General features: G+C 43.4%; 1 protein-coding gene and 2 pseudogenes across 3 annotated transcripts in view; 1 reads left to right on the forward strand and 2 right to left on the reverse strand.

The window, feature by feature from the left end:
- The window catches only part of PPP1R13B (protein phosphatase 1 regulatory subunit 13B), an 86,353-nt gene that overhangs the window by 23,063 nt on the left and 44,954 nt on the right, over nucleotides 1-18,336 (reverse strand). For all 3 annotated transcript variants that reach the window (XM_061181345.1, XM_061181344.1, XM_061181343.1), the window contains one exon: nucleotides 16,488-16,564. In XM_061181345.1, coding sequence (XP_061037328.1) covers nucleotides 16,488-16,564 — 77 coding nt within the window. The remainder of the gene's footprint in view (nucleotides 1-16,487; nucleotides 16,565-18,336) is intronic.
- Nucleotides 8,561-8,800, forward strand: LOC133085793 (small ribosomal subunit protein eS27-like; annotated as a pseudogene).
- Nucleotides 17,382-18,179, reverse strand: LOC133085725 (melanoma-associated antigen 8-like; annotated as a pseudogene).

Genomic DNA, 18,336 nt, shown 5'->3' on the forward strand with positions numbered 1-18,336 from the left:
TGTCCCCTAACTCCTGTCTGCCTGGAAAGGCTATAAGCAGCAGTAGTAAAGGAGCTTCGTAAAAGAAGAAACTAAGCCATGTGCTCAAGACCCCAGCAGGAGTCAGAGACAGAGGGGGACCAGCACCAGGTATTCTCTATTTACACGACAGGGTGATGTGAAGGGGTCAGGAGAACTGGGGCTTTTTTTTTTTTTTTGAGTACTATACACGTCTGATACCATGGTAATTCGTTTACCCTCGATATGCCAGATATAATCCCAGATACTGTAATAGAAAAGTAAAATGCAGTTTCTCCCCGTTTTCAATGAGCCTCGATTCTGCTGAATGGGATAAGAATCTCACATGGGAAGCAATTAAGTTACCCATCAAATTCAACTATGAGGAACAGAGCCTGAGCTCAGCTCTCCATACTTAAGAGTCTCATGTGAAATACAAAGAGCATTTTCCCAGCGTAGCAGCAAGGACTTGAAGCATCCATGCATTCCTGTAAAAGTGTGCTGTTCAGCCTGGCACCCATCCTGGAAAGCCTGTGATAAGCTCAGAAAAGCAGAACATTTCACAGCACCACACTCAGCTACCCTGGGTCCACTCGTCATGAGAACTGTGGGTCTGAAAATAAAAAGTGCCTCTTAAAACCTCCTACCCCAAAACAGTGAATCCAAATGAGAAGCTAAACCCTCTTTACATTATTGTTCCTGACTTTACATAAATTCCTCATAAAAATATTATTTCATGGGCTTGGAAACAGATCCTCCAGCCCAGTCAAGCCCTGGATGACTGTGATCCTGGCCAACATCTTGATTACAACGTCATGAGAGACCCTGAACCACGCACCCAAGCCCTGATTTCCTGACCCCTAGAAACTATGTAAGATAATAAAATTTACTGTTTAAATATATATATATATACACACACACATATATAATTTCACAACACTTATAATAAAAAAACACATGATTTTCTAATTTTTATGTTCCTAAATTTAAGATTAGCCACTTTAAAAAAACTGATAAGCATATATTCTAATCTATTTCAGATACAAAATTTCAAAAACATCCATAGTGGTAATAAGTTAACAAAATGAAGTGACAACAGGCTAGTTTAAGAAATATCCAGTGAAGTTTATCACGTTTACTTTAATTGAGGCATAATTATTTACAGACCATAAACGCGCCATTTAAAGTCTACTGCTGCATGAGTTCTGACCACTGCACGTCACAGTGTAACCACCAGCCCAGTCAAGACAGAACATTTCCATCATCCCAGAAAGCTCCCCGCTGTGCTTCCCAGTCAACTCCACTCCCCCCGCCCCAAACCAGCCATCTGCAGGGGTGGTGCTGGTTGTGCCACGATCATCACCGAGTCCTGTGTCCTGGAGAAGTTCTCACAGACGGGGTCACTTCCTTGTGTTTGGCTTCTTTCATTCACCACAACGTTTTAGAGATTCATCCACGTTGTTACCTGTATCAGGAACTCATTCCTTCCTGCTGACGAGTAGTATTCAGTCGTACGGATATAACAGTTTTTGTTATCCTGTTCGTCTGCTGATGAGCATTTCGGTTATTTCTACTTTTTAGCTATGAGGAATAAAGCTATCTTGAACATTCATGTACCAGTATTTATGTGGACAAACGTTCTGGCTTCTCTTGGGTAACTGAAGGGGAACGGGTTGAGGGGGTGGTTTGTGTGGTTAAGGGCTGGTTTAACTGATACAAACTGCCGAACTGTTTTCCAAAGTGAAGCACTGTTTTACACTCCCCCCAGCAATATATGAGAGCTCTAGCTTCTCCACATCCTTGTCAACATTTGGTGTTGTCAGGGCTTAAATTTTAATGATCCCCTTTTGAAATAAAATGCTAACCTTCTGGTGAAGAAAGAACTCCATATAAATGGTATTTTGATAAATAGTGAAAAGAAGTAAGCATAAAAATGTCCTTAACGAAGCTATCAACCCCAAACGCACTATAATCAGATTTTCAATAAATAAGCTAGCTAGGGACTTCCCGCGTGGCGCAGTGGTTAAGGATCTGCCTGCCAATGCAGGGGACACGGGTTCGAGCCCTGGTCCGGGAAGATCCCACATGCCACGGAGCAACTAAGCCCGTGCACCACAACTACTGAGCCTGCACTGTAGAGCCCGCGAGCCACAACTACTGAGCCCCGCGTGCCACAACTACTGCAGTCCACGTGCCTAGAGCTTGTGCTCCGCAACAAAGAGAAGCCACTGCAATGAGAAGCCCGCGCACCGCAACAAAGAGTAGCTCCCGCTCGCCGCAACTAGAGAAAGCCTGCACACAGCAATGAAGACCCAACGCAGCCAATAAACAAACAAACAAACAAACAAACAAATAAGCTAGCTAGATTTGCTGAAATTTAGATATAAAGGGGGGCTTATTTCCCAGGCTAATGTCTCATTTGTACTAATTATGTATATGAATCATGACTCAGAAAGCTATCAAAATAAAGTATGTTTGACAAACAGGCTATCAGAACTAGATTTTTTAGATATTAAACAACTACAACTCACTTGATAATTGTGGTTAAAAGCTTTAGATCACAAGTCAGTTGATAACATGGCTTTAGTCAAATGTATTTTTGTCTCCTCGGGTAATGTGTTTCATATATATTTTGAAACTGGTGTTACAATAATTCAGTTATTAAAAATATAAAGTTTCTCAAACCATTGTAGACAATTATGCAATACATTCATCTTCCATCCTAAGCCTCTAATGATATGTTTTGTAGATTTTTAGTCTTCCCAAATATTAGTAAGAAGACTTAGCTTTATGTCCCATCTGAGGTACTACTGAAAACGTTCTGCCAACATGCACCGAATGTGTTTTTCCAATACGTGCCAAAACCATCGAAGACTGCACTTCTGTCTATGAAAACAAAAGGTTCATCACCTCGCACAGTATGTGTTCAGTTAATGACTCTTCACTCTCACAGTTCCTAAAAAAATGACACTATTTTCCAGACAACTTTTTTTTTGGTATAATGACATCCAAAAACACATTAAGTAAGTGCTCTATAAGAAGTGATACTGTGACATTAGTTTCAAGCAAATAAACAGTCACCAATTTACTCACCCCAACTGCTCCGCATCAGAGAATAGGACATGGCCCAACCCTAGAGCAAGTGTCACGGTTGGTGAGTCCCCACGTGCGCTCTGAGCACACGCGCCTGGTGAAGAGGCCGAGGGGCGTCTTCTTCAACCCCCTCTGCTCTACTGTGCACAGGGCCTCCCCCATCTGTTTTCAAGTGCTCTCTCGTTTAGCTTTTGTTACCCTAAAGATGCTTTCCTGTCCTATAACTTTAAGTTCAGTTTGAGTGCATTATCCCCAAAAGTTGAAAAATTGGTGAAGAAAATTATATAAAAGGAAGAATTTACATTTCAAAGTCATTCCAAAGAAAAATTCTCTTGCATCCCTCTCCACCAACCACGCCTACTGCGAAGCCTTCTCCTCCTCCTTTCGCAAATACGACACACTGTCATTGCGTGACATTTCATGTCCCAGCTGAATTCATGTGTTATTGCTTCTATCATCATGACTTCAGCGTTCAACTCATATATTTTATATCTGTGAAAACAGTTTGGGAATCAACAGTCCCCCTTTCTTTATTTCACAGGCCGTGTGTCCGCTCTCTACTGCTGAGTAACGGATCACGCCTAACCTTGGTATGAGCTTAAAACAGTACACATTCATCATGGCTCACAGCTTCTGTGGGTGAAGGATTCCCGAGCAGCATGACTGGTCGGTTCTGGCTAGAGATGCCTCCTGAGATGGAGTCAAATGTCAGGCAGGGCTGTGGCCGTTTTAAGGCCGCAGGATCTGGTTCCAAGATGGCTCACACGCATGGCTACCAAGCTGCTGCTGGCTGCTGGTGGGGGGCCTCAGTTCTCCTCCAAGTGGGCCCCTTCTCAGAGCTGCCTGCTCCAGTGTCCTCGTGACACAGTGGCTGGTTTCCCTCAGAGCAAGCAATCCAAGAGAGAGCTGGAGCAGCTGTCTCCTTATGAACTAGCCTCGAAGTCACACGGCCTCACCTTCCCCACGTTCTGTTTGTTAGGAGCAAGTCACTAAGTCTTGGAGAGGAGGGGAATTAGGCTCCACCTTTGAAGGGAGGCATGTTAAAGAATTTGCAGACATATTTAAAAACCACCACATCCACTGACTGTGAAATCTCATGAAGACTCTATAGACTTCTATCATTCTATCATGCACTACTTAGAAGAGTTTGGTTGTTCCCAACAGCACTGTCACAATCCAAAGAAGAGAACGTTTATGAGCATATGTTTAAGACAGTGAGATAACAGGGCAATCAATAGAGGTTTTAAATATAAATGCTGCTTTTCCCCTCAATGCCTAATGTATACTGCTTGGTAATCAATTAACAGAAAAGACTAGTGGATTCTGTCAGTAGTTAAACACCTATCAGCTAATGGGCCACTTTAGATGTCAGCTTTAATCCTGATATGCTGATTTTAATACTCAACCAAATAACTTCATCTTTGGTTATAAAACAGACAAGAATATAACTGTAATATTATTTGGGAAAAAAGTAAGTTCCCTAAGCTTCCAAGTTTCTTTTTGTATTTAGTCTATACGGAGAACACAGTTAACCCACTGGTGAGCCTAGCCATCCACCCCTGGCCTCTCTCCAAAGGAGCTCTAGATCCAGAGTTCCCATGGCCAAACTCACATTTTTGTTTGTATGCCCTGCCAGCACTTCAACTTCCACATGTCTGAAACCAAACCCATTCCTTTCCTTCCAACTCGGGCTTCCTCCCTAAACTCCGGACTTTCATCAATGGCTCTCGCGCCGTCTCTACCCTGAGCCCACCTCGCCCACTGGAAGCTGCGGCTCAGCTCCTGATCTCTCTCACAGCTGTGCCTGCCGCCCCCTTCCACAAGCAACCCTTTCCCACCCCCATATTTTTGCTCACATTCTTCCTTCTGTCCACAATGCCCTTCTCCTACTTCCTAAACCCTTCCTTATCCTTGAAGATCTAGTGGCAATGCCATCTGCTTCCTGAAGTTCTTCCTGATCATCTAAGGGATTTCTTACACAGCTGTTCTGACGCTCAGGATCTGACATCACTTCCAGACATGGGACAGAACTCAGTATTTTTTAACGGATTCGAAATTCTAGAGATTCAACAACATGTAAGGAGCACTTGCTCAGACATTTATATATACTTGAGTTTACAGTTATCTTAGTTGATGTGTACGAAAACTCTGTGAGGGAAAATAAGCTTAGTTTAGGATGAGGAAGCTGAGTCTCTGTGCAGCTGCTGGACGGCTCTCCTAAGTTCCTGTGGTTGGGTCAGTATCCGTGTCAAGATCTTAACCTGAGTCTCCTGACAGCAAGCCAGACGCTCTTTCCATCGCACAGGTGGTATTGCCCTCATGTTTTTTTCTTAACCAGGCTACACTTCTTACCATTGCTCCTAACCAACAATCATTTATTGTATCAAAGGGTAGACACTCCATTAGACACCACTTATTGATTTATTATTAGTTTGAATCATATGAAAATGCTATTTTTGTAGATCAAAAAATGGTCAAAATCAATAATTTCATATGGTTCAATCTAACAGGAAAGGATTAATCCCCCCCCACCCCGAGAAAAATGTAAAAGCTAAAGATAACTTGATTCTAGCATATAATAATAAAAAAATACAGAGAAGAATGAACTCTAGGTAACTATTTTTGGAAGACTATGAGAAATGACAAAACAGACTAATGACACCCGCCTAGTGACACTGAAGGGCTTTCTGGAGGAAGGCAGGATGGTGAGGAGGCCTGCCTATTGCTGCTGCTATTATTCCAGAGGAAGTCATCTGTGGCTTTCTCGGGACAATTTCATGTAAGCAGACATAAATGAATTATAAAAGGGGAAGAACTAATTTTTTTTTTTAATACATTTATTTATTTAATTTTGGCTGTGTTTGGTCTTCGTTGCTGCGCGTGGGCTTTCTCTAGTTGTGGCGAGTGGGGGCTACTCTTCGTTGTGGTGTGCGGGCTTCTCATTGCGGTGGCTTCTCTTGTTGTGGAGCACGGGCTCTAGGCATGAGGGCTTCAGTAGTTGTGGCATGCGGGCTCAGGAGTTGTGACTCACGGGCTCTAGAGCACAGGCTCAGTAGTTGTGGCGCACGGGCTTAGTTGCTCCACGGCATGTGGGATTTTCCCGGACCAGGGCGTGAACCTGTGTCCCCTGCATTGGCAGGCGGATTCTTAACCGCCGTGCTACCAGGGAAGTCCCGGAAGAACTAATTTTAAAACCTCGTGTCTGATCATTTTTCTTGAAAGATGATTTTCAAGGAATTTCTTTTCTTGGAGGGTAATATTGTCCTCCTACAAATGTTTCTTTTAAGATTTCTTTAAAGAAAGATCATTCTGTTAGCTAACAATAACTCCTCTTGTTTACATTAGCGTCTCAAGTGACATTTTCTTTAAGTTGTAGTTTACAGATAACAGGATGCCTTTTGAGTTTATATCTCCATAACCTTGACATTTTTATTTTCAAATATTTTCTTTGGAAGTAAGTCTCTCTGAGATTCAAGTAGCTGTGACTCTGCTGTAAAGTAGAGCTGGCAAAGCCTCACGAAACTCCCTGCCTCCAGTCCCATTCCACCCTCCACCCAGACACACAAGCACACACGCTGGCACCCAGGGATCCTTCTGAGATACAGCTGACCCTGTCTTCCTCTTACTTAACCTCCTACAAGATACGTCCAGGCTCTGAGACCCCCGGGCGGGTTCTCCAGTTCTCCTCCCTCTTCAGCATCGCCCCACCTTCCTGTCCCCTGGCTCTGCTGTTACATTCTCTGCCACCACACAGCCCCACGTCTTCCTCCCTATCTTTGCGGAAGCCTCTGGTCACCACCTCAATAAAGCTAATCTGATCCTCCCTGTTATTGTGGTGCCTTGTCCTACTCTCATCACACTCCTCACACTGTGTTATAGTTTATCTGTTTTCACAGCTCTCTCCAAAAAACACCCATTCTTTCTCTGTGAAATCTGAGGCAGACTTCAAGTAGCCACCACCAAACACCTTGCATTGATAATGTCTTTGGTCTATCTAAAATAAAAATAAATTGGATACAGGGAACTACATTCAACATCTTTTTTTTTTGGCCGTGCCGCGCAGCTTGTGGGATCTTGGTTCCCCGACCAGGGATTGAACCTGGGCCCTAGGCAGTGAAAGAACTGAGTCTTAACCAATGGACTGCCAGGGAAGTCCCAATATCTTATAATAACCTATGATGGAAAAGAATATGAAAAAGAATATATATGTGTGTGTATAACTGAATTACTTTGCTGAACACCTGCAACTAACACAGCATTGTATATCAACTTACTGCAATAATAAATAAATAAACAAATAAATTGGATAGAATTGCTTTAAAAAGAATAAAAGAGGACTTCCAAGCCTGGTTGGTAGTTACCTGAGTGTCTGCTTAGTAATTCTTTAAACCATACATGTTTTACACATTCTTCTGTACATTTATTTTTCAATTTAAAAAGTAAGAAATAAAGAAGAATTAGACCTAACAGCCAGTATCCCATCTTGTGATTTAATCATCACAAGATACTGGTTTAAAATTATAACTAGTTTTTTAAAGTATAACTGGATTCTCAAGTACAATGCCATTTCAAAGATGACAAACATCCCTAAAACAAAACTGACAAAATAATTAGGATAAAATCTGTTTATACTCACATGATATTCTAGAACATTAAATCATTCCTCTTTTTTCCTACCTCTGCAAGGTTATAAATTTTCAGGTTTGGAGAGTATTTTTACTTGCTTATTTAGCAAACAAAAAAGTAGGTGATAATGATATCAAGGTACATTATAAACATGTAGGTTTATTTTTATCACATAAAATATTCAGTAAAATTGAACCTCTCTAACATCTCATTGTGCTCTGGAAATGGTGTATTTCATATTCCAAAAATTACTAAGTCTCACAAATTAATAAGAGTCAATTAGATATCTAAAGCATATACTGGCTCCCACCCCCTGCAATACTACTACAATATGCTATTTTATCCTATATGTGAATCACTCATATGATTAAAATTCACTGATACCAATTCAGTTTGGTTTAACCACATTTATACCCAAGGCAAGTGGCTAGGCGCAGTTGGGGCGAGAAAGATCAACAGGAGAACAGGGCTATCAAGGAGCATGAACACCAGTAAGAGAAACCAACTACACCCCACACGAGTGCTACAAGCTGAGCATTATGGTAACTTCTCTATCTCTCAGAATGTGGCCCACAAAACACGCTGAGCTACACTCCTGATAGCAACAACTAAAAGATAAAACATAAAAACCTATCTTTAAAAGCACCACCGAGTTGACACGGCAGGAAGGAAGCTACAGGGGCTGAAATAAAGAGACAGCAGAAGCTCTGGGCATTGAGGAAATATCAAAGCCAGCTTATGCCCACCTGGAGACTTGCCCTCTGGAGCTGCTGAAGCCTGGCACTAAGAGAGAAAGACGGTTTTCCGGTAGTGACGACCTCCCCACGAGAACACGCCTCTTGGAATGGATCTCCTTCATCCCTCTCCAGGAGAGAAGAGGAACACAACAAGAAGCGCCTGGTGCAGAGCCCCAGTTCCTACTTCATGGATGTCAAATGCCCAGGATGCTATAAAATCACCACCGTCTCTAGCCATGCACAAACAGTAGCTTTGTGTGGCGGCTGCTCTACTGTCCTCTGCCAGCCTACAAGAGGAAAAGCAAGGCTTACAGAAGGATGCTCCTTCAGACAGAAGCAGCACTAAAAGCACCCTGAATCAAGAACAACAGGAAACCATCCCAATAAACACACTTCGGATTTAAAAAAAAAAAAAGAGAGAGAAAGACGAGACCAACCCAGGGTGGAGAGTCCAATAGAAGATGCCATACACATCCAGGACCCCGATTCAGTGTGAGAGTGAATGAGAAACACCCCCAAACCCACAGATGGGAGCAGGAGAAATCTGCCCTCTCTCCATCACAGTCTGAGTGGAGGGGGCGACCCCGCTAAGGATCTGTAAACACTACACAGCCCAGGAGAAATCTGCCCTCTCTCCATCACAGTCTGAGTGGAGGGGGCGACCCCGCTAAGGATCTGTAAACACTAGACAGCCCTCATGCAAGCTTCAAGACCCACAAAGGGGACCACAGAGTGAGTCTATCTGCATGCCCAGTTACTGACCAAAGCAAATGCAAACCACTTGGGAAAATCCCACCTTCATCCAGACCTTAAAAATATTCACAGGTCATGTTCCAAGGAAAATGAGAAGCTCATTGTCAAAAATCAAAGCACACAAAGATCATAACACCATGACTTAAAGCCAGTAGAAGCGACATATGCAGCAACTGAAATTATTAGTTGCAGAATATGAAATAACTATGTTTAGTGTGTTTAAAGAAATAAGAGAAGCTTAAAATATGACCAAAGAGTAACCAAGAAGAGGTGGAAAAGAACCAACTAAAACCTCTAAACTGAAAAATTTTTAATGACTGCTTAAATCCACTTTACTGTAGTTGACATACAATAAACTGTACATATCGGAAGTGAACAATTTGACACATTTTGACAAACATGCACACCATGAAACTATCACCACAATGAAGAAAATGGACAAACCCATCACCCTTAAAACCTCCTTGTGCTCCTTTGTAATCTCTCCCTCCCACCTCCCGCCACCCCTTCCCAGGTCCCAGGTCCACAGGCAACTGCTGATCTACTTTCTGTTACTAGAAATTAGTTTACGTTTTCTCGAATTTTATATAAATGGAACTATACAGTGTGTACTCTTTTGTCTGGCTTCTTTCTTACAACGTAATGATTTGAGATCCATCCATGGTGTAGCATGCAGCAGTGGTTCATTCTTTTCTTTTTCTTTTTAATTAATTAATTAATTTATTTTTGGCTGCATTGGGTCTTCGTTGCTGTGCGCGGGCTTTCTCTAGTTGCAGCAAGCAGGGGCTACTCTTTTGTTACAGTGCGCGGGCTTCTCATTGAGGTGGTTTCTCCCGTTGCGAAGCATGGGCTCTAGGTGCACGGGCTTCAGTAATTGTGGCACGTGGGCTCAGTAGTTGTGGCTCGCGGGCTCTAGAGCGCAGGCTAAGTAGTTGTGGCACACGGGCTTAGTTGCTCCGCAGCATGTGGGATCTTCCAGGACCAGGGCTCGAACCCGTGTCTGCTGCATTGGCAGGCGGATTCTTAACCACTGCGCCACCAGGGAAGCCCGGTTCATTCTTTTTTATTGCTCAGGAATATTTCATTGTATGGATATAACAGTTTTTTTGTCCATTCACCTGTTAACACACATTAGGTTTTTTCTAGATTTTTGGCTACCACAAATCAAACTGCTATAACATTCATGTACAAGTTTATATGGACATCTGCTTTCCTTTCTCGTGTAAATACTTAGAAGTAGAATTGCTGGATCGTATAACAGATTTACGTTCAAGTTTTAAAGAAACTGTCCAACTGTGTTCCAGACCACACCACTTACATTCTCAGCAGCCGTGTGTGTTTCTCGCAGGCTCTCCACACCTCTGCCAGCACTTGCTATCACCAGTCTTTTTAGTTTTAGACATTCTGATGGATGCGTGGTAGTATCTCACTGTGGTTTTAATTTGTATTTTCCTAAAAACTAATGATGTGGAACATGTTTACACATGCTTACTTGACATTCACATACCTTCTTTAGTGAAGCATCTATTCAAATATTCTGCCTGCTTCTTCTAAAACTGTTATTTATTTTATTAATGAGATTTGAGATTTCTTTTTATATTCTGAGTATAGTTCCTTATCAGGTATAGTATTTACAAGTATTTTCTCCCACACTGTGCCTTGTCTTTTCATAACAAGTAACACTAAAAGCATATATATGTACTAACATCCAAATAAACACAGTGAAAGACAGAATTCATTAACTGAAAAATGTATCTTAAGAAGTTATCCAGAACACAGTACAAAGAGACAAAGAAAGTGAAAATATAAGAGTAATTAAGGATAAAATGAAAGATATAACATGTCTAATCAAAGTTCCAGAGAAGAAAAAAGAAAGAATGTGGAAGAAGGAATACCTGTAGAGATAACAGTAGAGAACTTTCCAGCTAGGTTGACAGATGCCAATCCCCAGAATCAGTCAGTGCAACAAATCCCAACAGGAGAAATTAGCAGAAACGCACACTTAGCTCTTCTGCTCAAAACAGAGAATTATTTAACCCTAATTTCATTAAATCTCAAAACCACTATATGATAGTAAAGGGATTTTTGACATCAAATAATATAAAACCACAAAAACAGGATAACAGGAATGGAGACAACAAGAATGTTTGGAAGCTGGAGAATGGATGAGAAGTAACTGACCTAGTAGATCTGAGACAAACCTCAAGAGAGAAGAGGTGAAATTGGATGAAGAAACCAGTTACATCACAGAACCTTCAAAGGGCTCAGGAATTGGCAAAACTATGTCTCTCTGGAAAGGGGGATGAAATGTAAGGCACCTAAAATAAAGCAAACTGAGTGAAAGATATTTAAGAAGCAGTAAAATCCCTAGATCTCCTCCCCAACTCTATGATCTAGGTGACCACCTCTCTCCTACCGTGGCAGAAGTCTACAAGTTTATTCTCTAGACAACTGAAACGTTATCTGGCCTGGGAGATGACAGTCCCAGCTGAGTCCTGGGTACCATATGGAAAACAAGGAAACTAAGTGACCATATTAATAATAAATGCTTCCAGAAACAAACACTCACATATACAGTCAATTGATCTGACAAAGGTGCCAAGACAATTCAATGGGGAAAGGATAGTCTTTGCACCAAATGGTGCTGGGATAATAGGATATTTACATGCAAAAGAATAAATCTGGCCCCCCTACTTCATACCATACACAAAAATTAACTCAAAATGGACCACCGACCTAAATATAAGAGCTAAAACTATAAAGCTCTTAGAAGAAAATATGGGGGGTGGGGGCAGGATCAATTGGCCTTGGCAACTTAGTGGATGTACAGGAATAAAGCAGAAACGGACTCAGATTTAGCCTGATTGGCTGAGAAAACAGAAAAGAAGTATAGATACTTTCAGGACACCTAAGTAAAATGCTTGCTTTCCTTCTGGGAGTCTGGAGTTTTGGTGCTTGCTAGACAGAGGCTGCCCACATGAGCAGCTCCCAATAAAACCCCGGGCCTTGGGGCTCTGATGAGCTTCCCTGGCAGACATTTCACACATGTCACGATCAGCTGCTGGAAGAATTAGGTGCATCCTGTGTGACTCCACTGGGAGCGGACTCTTGGGAGCCTGGTCTCCTCAGACGTCACCCTGTGTGCCTCTTCCCTCTGCTGCTCTTGCCGTGTGTCCTCTGGCTGGAGGAGGTTGCAGCCGTGAGCCCAACCGTAATGCTGAGTCCTGTGGGTCCTCCAAGCAAATCACCGACACCGGGGGTGGTCTTGGGACCCCGATACAGGCATACACAATGAGAATAAGTCAATCTGCCTTTATACCATAAAGTTAAACAAGATCTTGAAAATTCTGTTGGACAAGTAAGTTCCGAATGCTTACGACAGTGTGTACATATAACCTGGAGGTTCCCAAACTGGCAGGGCAACAGAGTCATATGGGGAGTCTTCCAGGCCCACCTCACACTTACTGAATGAAAAGTTCTGCCAATGGGATCTGGGCCTTTCTTTCTTTTTTTTTTTTTTAATACATAAATTTATTTATTTATTTATTTGTCTACTTTTGGCTGTGTTGGGTTTTTGCTGCCGCGCGCAGGCTTCTCTAGTTGCAGTGAGCGGGGGCTACTCTTCGTTGCGGTGCACGGCCTTCTTATTGCGGTGGCTTCTCTTGTTGCAGAGCACGGGCTCTAGGCGCGCAAGCTTCAGCAGTTGTGGCACGTGGGCTCAGTAGTTGTGGCGCATGGGCCTAGTTGCTCCGTGGCATGTGGGATCTTCATGGACCAGGGCTCGAACCCATGTCTCCTGCATAGGCAGGCAGACTCTTAACCACTGTGCCACCAGGGAAGCCCGTGGGCCTTTATTTCTTAGACAACCTGACTTCATGACCTGCAATTTTGGGAGAACAGAACTTTCCCAGCCTCCTGCCTCAGCAGCTGCTAATGGGCATGCATCACACCAAATCAGCAGCCTGTCCTTCTCTTCCAACCCACAGGCTGCTGGATCTGTTCCTGGTTGCTGCAGCCCACAGACAGAAGGTTCAGTGTGCCACCATTCTATATCCAGGATATACACAAAAACATTTTTGGAGAAGGACATTTTTAACATCTTATTAACTTTAAAAATGCATGTAAAAGTGCTTTGTAGACAATAAAGTACTTCACAAAGGTAATATATTATTAGGCTTAAAAGGCAGGTGTGTGTGCCATAAAACACAGTAACATCTTAGATGTCATGCTTCTAGCACAGAGTTATACCTCCTCGCTAGCTCTCTACCTTCCTCTAATTATAAGCTCATGTAAAGGCTACAAACACATTTTTAATTTTGGTTTCAGGTTTCAGTTTTGTTGCTCTTGAAATGTAAACTTCATTTCCATGTTAACAAGAAACAACTTCATCCTGGAAAAGATCACAGACCCATCACATCAAAACATCAAAACTCACCTTATTACATTATTGGAAGGGAATCCTTTCCTCCGGAGTCCCTTCCCTTTATCATATACACACATACCCCGCCTCAATACACAGAGCCTACTCAATGTATTTACTTCACCTTCCCTAAAGTTCAGGTCAGGAAATCTTAGAACTCAAAAGGATCTTCAAAATTCTGTTGTACAGGTAAGTTCTGAATGCTTCCGACAGTGGGTACATGTAACCTGGAGGTTCCCAAACCTGGCAGGGCAACAGAGTCATATGGGGAGTTTTCCAGACCCATTCCAAACTTACTGCATCAAAAGTTCTGCCAGTGGGGCCTGGGCCTTTATTTCTTACGATTTTCTGAAGCACATACGCCTGACAGAACCCCACAAAGGCTCTAGATTTGGAGTGGACAAGTATATCAGAAGGCAGGAATAAGAGGAGGATTTGTGGAATGATCTTTAGAAATTGAAGGGTAAGGAAGGAGAATCCTTAATCTTGACATTAGGAATAGTTCTCCTTGAGTGGCACAAGGATTAAGACATTGGAACCAAAAAGAAGAAAATATAATCTAGTATACCACTTGGCTCTGTAGTGAATAATATCTGAAAAATCTAAAATAATAAACACCATTAAATGGTTTTCAACTTTATAACCAATATATAAACAAAGTATAAAGTCTTAACTATACTTAGATAAAAGTACACAAATATTATCAACATTGACAACATAAAAGTACAGCTGAGGGCTTCCCTGGTGGCGCAGTGGTTAAGAATCCGCCTGCCAATGCAGGGGACACGGGTTCGATGCCTGGTCCGGAAAGATCCCACATGCCGCGGAGCAACTAAGCCCATGTGCCACAACTACTGAGCCTGTGCTCTAGAGCCCGCGAGCCACAACTACTGAGCCCACGTGCCACAACTACTGAAGCCTGCACACCTAGAGCCCATGCTCCGCAACAAGAGAAGCCACCACAATGAGAAGCCTGCGCACTGCAACGAAGAGTAGCCCCCACTTGCTGCAACTAGAGAAAGCCCGCGCGCAGCAACGAAGACCCAACACGGCCAAAAAAAAAAAAAAAAAAAAAAAAGGTACAGCTGAAAAAGCTGGAAGGTAGGACAGGCTGGAAGGTAGGACAGGAGGGAAGGGGAGACGGAGAAAAGGGAGGGGGTGCTAATACCCTCATCTTACAAGAAGGGAGGTCCAGAGACATGGTTTAAAGTTGATCATACAAAGAAATATAGACTTAAGTATATCATTTAAAGTCACAATGGTAGCCAATAAAAGAAATAAAATCGGAAATCAATAATAGCGAGTTGGAAAGTACAGAGGCAAAGTAACTTGCTCAGACTTAGCTTGTTAGAAAGTTCTGAAGCCGTGTCTGAGCACGGGCCCTCCACACTCCAGGCCTGTGCTTTTTCCAGTGTATAGCTGTGCCAAGCACATGCCAGGGGGTGACCCGCCCAAGGCTATACACCTAGTTAGTGGCAGAGCCAGAAAAAGAAACTAATTCTCCAGCCTGAAAATTATTTGGAAAACTTATTACTAAAACTTTCAGAAAAGACCATGGTGAAAGTTTCTCATTCTTCCTTCTTCTCTCATTCATTCACTCTCATTCATTCATTTCTGCTCATTCTTTTAACATGTTATTTCTTAAAAAGAACCCTTTAGGACTCCCCTGGTGGTGCACTGGATAAGACTCAGTGCTCCCAATGCAGGGGGCCAGGTTCAATCCCTGGTCAGGGAACTAGATCCCACACGCATGCCACCGCTAAGGAGCCCATGTGCCACAACTAAGGAGCCTGCAAACCACAACTAAGGAGCCCACCTGCTGCAACGAAGACCCGGTGCAACCAAATAAAATAAATAAATATTAAAAAAAGAAAAAAAAAAAAAAGAACCCTTCTACTTAGATAAACTTCCTCACCTATAATCAACGTTAGGCCTATTCTCCAACTCTACACCATATGATAAAGGAAGTTCTCTTTCCTGGAGGCACCTATGAAGACTTCAACCCACCAGCCACTTTGTCTTTTAAGACCTGACACAAGGATCAAGACATCAACACTGAAGATACAAAGCAAGTCTGCCTGCCCATCTTTTAGTCTAGAGACTAGACCATCTGCTTCCTGGGGACGGGCCACTGTCATGAGCACAGAGGCACACAGCTGCTGCTCCAGGACATGCCGTGGGCAGCAACATGTAACGGGCATGGAGGGCACTGCTCTGCTTGAGACCATCCAGTGCATGGGCCATGGTGTGGATTGATAAAACCATTACCACTCAAGTGACTGCCGCTTTATAACTTCATAAAAATGTTTGAAATATTCAACAGAAATGACAACTTCTGTGAAAATAAAGGGCAACCTCAGGAAAATGGAGTTGGGAAGCCACAATGGGGAGCTCTCACACACATACCACTAGACACTGGTGCAGATCCCAACAGGAAGAGACGTACTGTGCATCCCCGGAGGAAGTAACACCACTCTACTGCCACCAGCAGCAGGAAGAACGATCTCCTCCTTGCCTGACAACAATTCAGCCAATGTAAAGCCACCATATTTCAAACTCCCAGGTTCCTCCAACAGACCTTTTGTTGACAGCAGCCCCTCCCAACTTCCCCTTCTCCTCTAAAAAAGAGTTTCCTCTTGCTTTAGAGGACTGGGATGTGGTTGTCCAGAGCTGCGGGTCCTGAATTGCAATTCTTCACTGTTCCCAAATAAACTTGTTTTGCTGGTAAAATAACTGGCTGTTTTATTGTTTTCGGTTAGCACTACCCCAAAATTAATTCTTTAAAAATAAATTATAACCCCAATTCATTAGTACCTATAAAAAGCAATTAAAAATTTTCAATTTAATTCACTATTACTTACCCCATTTTCAGTGCGTTTTTCTCCAGGTACATTTATTACATTTCTCTGAGTTCTTTGCTCTTGGGTCTGACGGCCACCTAGAGAAATGAAGGCCAAACTCACTAAAAGACATACTAGAAAAACGATATTTTATCATTTCTTCGCTTATTCAAATATTTATTGAACACAAGTATAAAATACCAGGCTGGACAACTCAAAAATTAGTACAGTTGAAAAAATGTCTTATAATCAACCTGTTTACATAAAGTTGTTTAAATGAAAATTTTTTCTAATATTCTATTTCAGAATTTTGAAATTGCTTTATATCAAAAAGTTTCTAACACTTAGAAAATGGTCAAGATGGTAAATTTTATGTTATATGCGTGCGTGTGTGTGTGTGTGTGTGTATATATATATATATTTTTTTAGAATTAACTTTTACTTTTATTTCTCTTTTTCTTGACCCCGTCAATTTTATTCTAAAGTTCTTTCTCATTTCCAAGAGATTCATATTCCAATGCCATGTTATCTTGTTCAGGATCACAAAATAATATGGGAATCTTACAATTTGTTTTACAAAATAGCAAAACTCTTGTCATTGAACTGAATTAATGCAAATACATGTGTGATCAATGTCATTCACAAACTTAGATACCGAAGCTTATTAAGCCTTCTTTTAAAAGGAACAATATTTGAAGAATTCCTAAAAAAAAAAAGATGAAATTCCATGTCCTCATACACAACAGGAACCCAAAGATGCTGCACACCGTGTTCCCCCCACTCTCCCGGACCCTCACTACTTAGAAGGCTGACTGCTCCCTCTTCAAACTCACAGTGGAGGATCAGCCTCCCTTCCTGCCCCACGGGAGAAGCTGCTGGACGTGGGCCTGGAAGGAGCCTGGCTGCTGCTCTGGCTCAGGCTCCCTCTTCCTCATCGCTCACACCCTCTGCACACAGGGATGGGAAGGACCTGGGATCCAAGCTATTGACCCTGAGCAGATGCTCCAGGACCTGCCACTTGCTGGTCTCCACGTTGGTCCCGGGGACGCCACAGGAACTCGTAGTGGGCGGGGTCGCTGTGGGGCACCTGCCAGTACTCCAGGTAGCCCTCCTGCACCCACACTTTGGTGAGCAGCTCCCTGGGCTCCCCATAGATGCAGTGCTGCTTCCCTGCATACACCCGCATGACGCTCAGTGCTTCCCAGACCTCCTCCTCAGAGGCAGGATCCTTCCAGGAGGATCATGGCCAGGAGCATCACCAGGAGGCCAGCCTTGGGCACGCTCTGCCCATCGGTCAGCATGGCATCCCAGGTGAGGCCCAGGGTGGGGACCAGGACATAGGTGTGCTCGCTGGGGTCCACCTCCTTCACATCCACGCCAAAGACCAGCTGCATGCACTCGCAGGCTTGGCTGAAGACCACGGGGAAGTGGTCCCGATGGTCTTTGAGGACCATATTCAGCATTTCCACCTCGGTGGTCGGCTCCTTGGCGCGATACTTGAGGAGCAGGAACCCCACCAGGTCAGCCATCATCACATTAAGTGCCTCCTGGGACAAGGACTCGGCCTGGGTTGGGGGGGGCACGGACTGGGTAGGAGGGAGACGAGGGGGATGCAGCCTCCTCCCCCTCAGCCCTGAACAGCCGCGCCTCCACCGGGCCCTGGGCCTGGACTGGGTCCTGAAGGTCTGCCTCAGGCTTGCGGAGCTCACTCATCTGGACCAGGGGTCTGATGACTGGGGTCGGGCTGCCAACAGGAGTGTGGGCAGGGGTGACAGATGGGGACCATGGGCAGGTCTTCTTCTGAGGGGTGCTCTCGGGCCTCACAGGGGCGCTCCTCCTGGGCGGCCTGTCCCCTGCCAACCTCACCTTG

Source organism: Eubalaena glacialis, chromosome 2 (genome assembly GCF_028564815.1).
Source record: "Eubalaena glacialis isolate mEubGla1 chromosome 2, mEubGla1.1.hap2.+ XY, whole genome shotgun sequence".
NCBI classification, from domain to species: Eukaryota; Metazoa; Chordata; class Mammalia; order Artiodactyla; family Balaenidae; genus Eubalaena; species Eubalaena glacialis.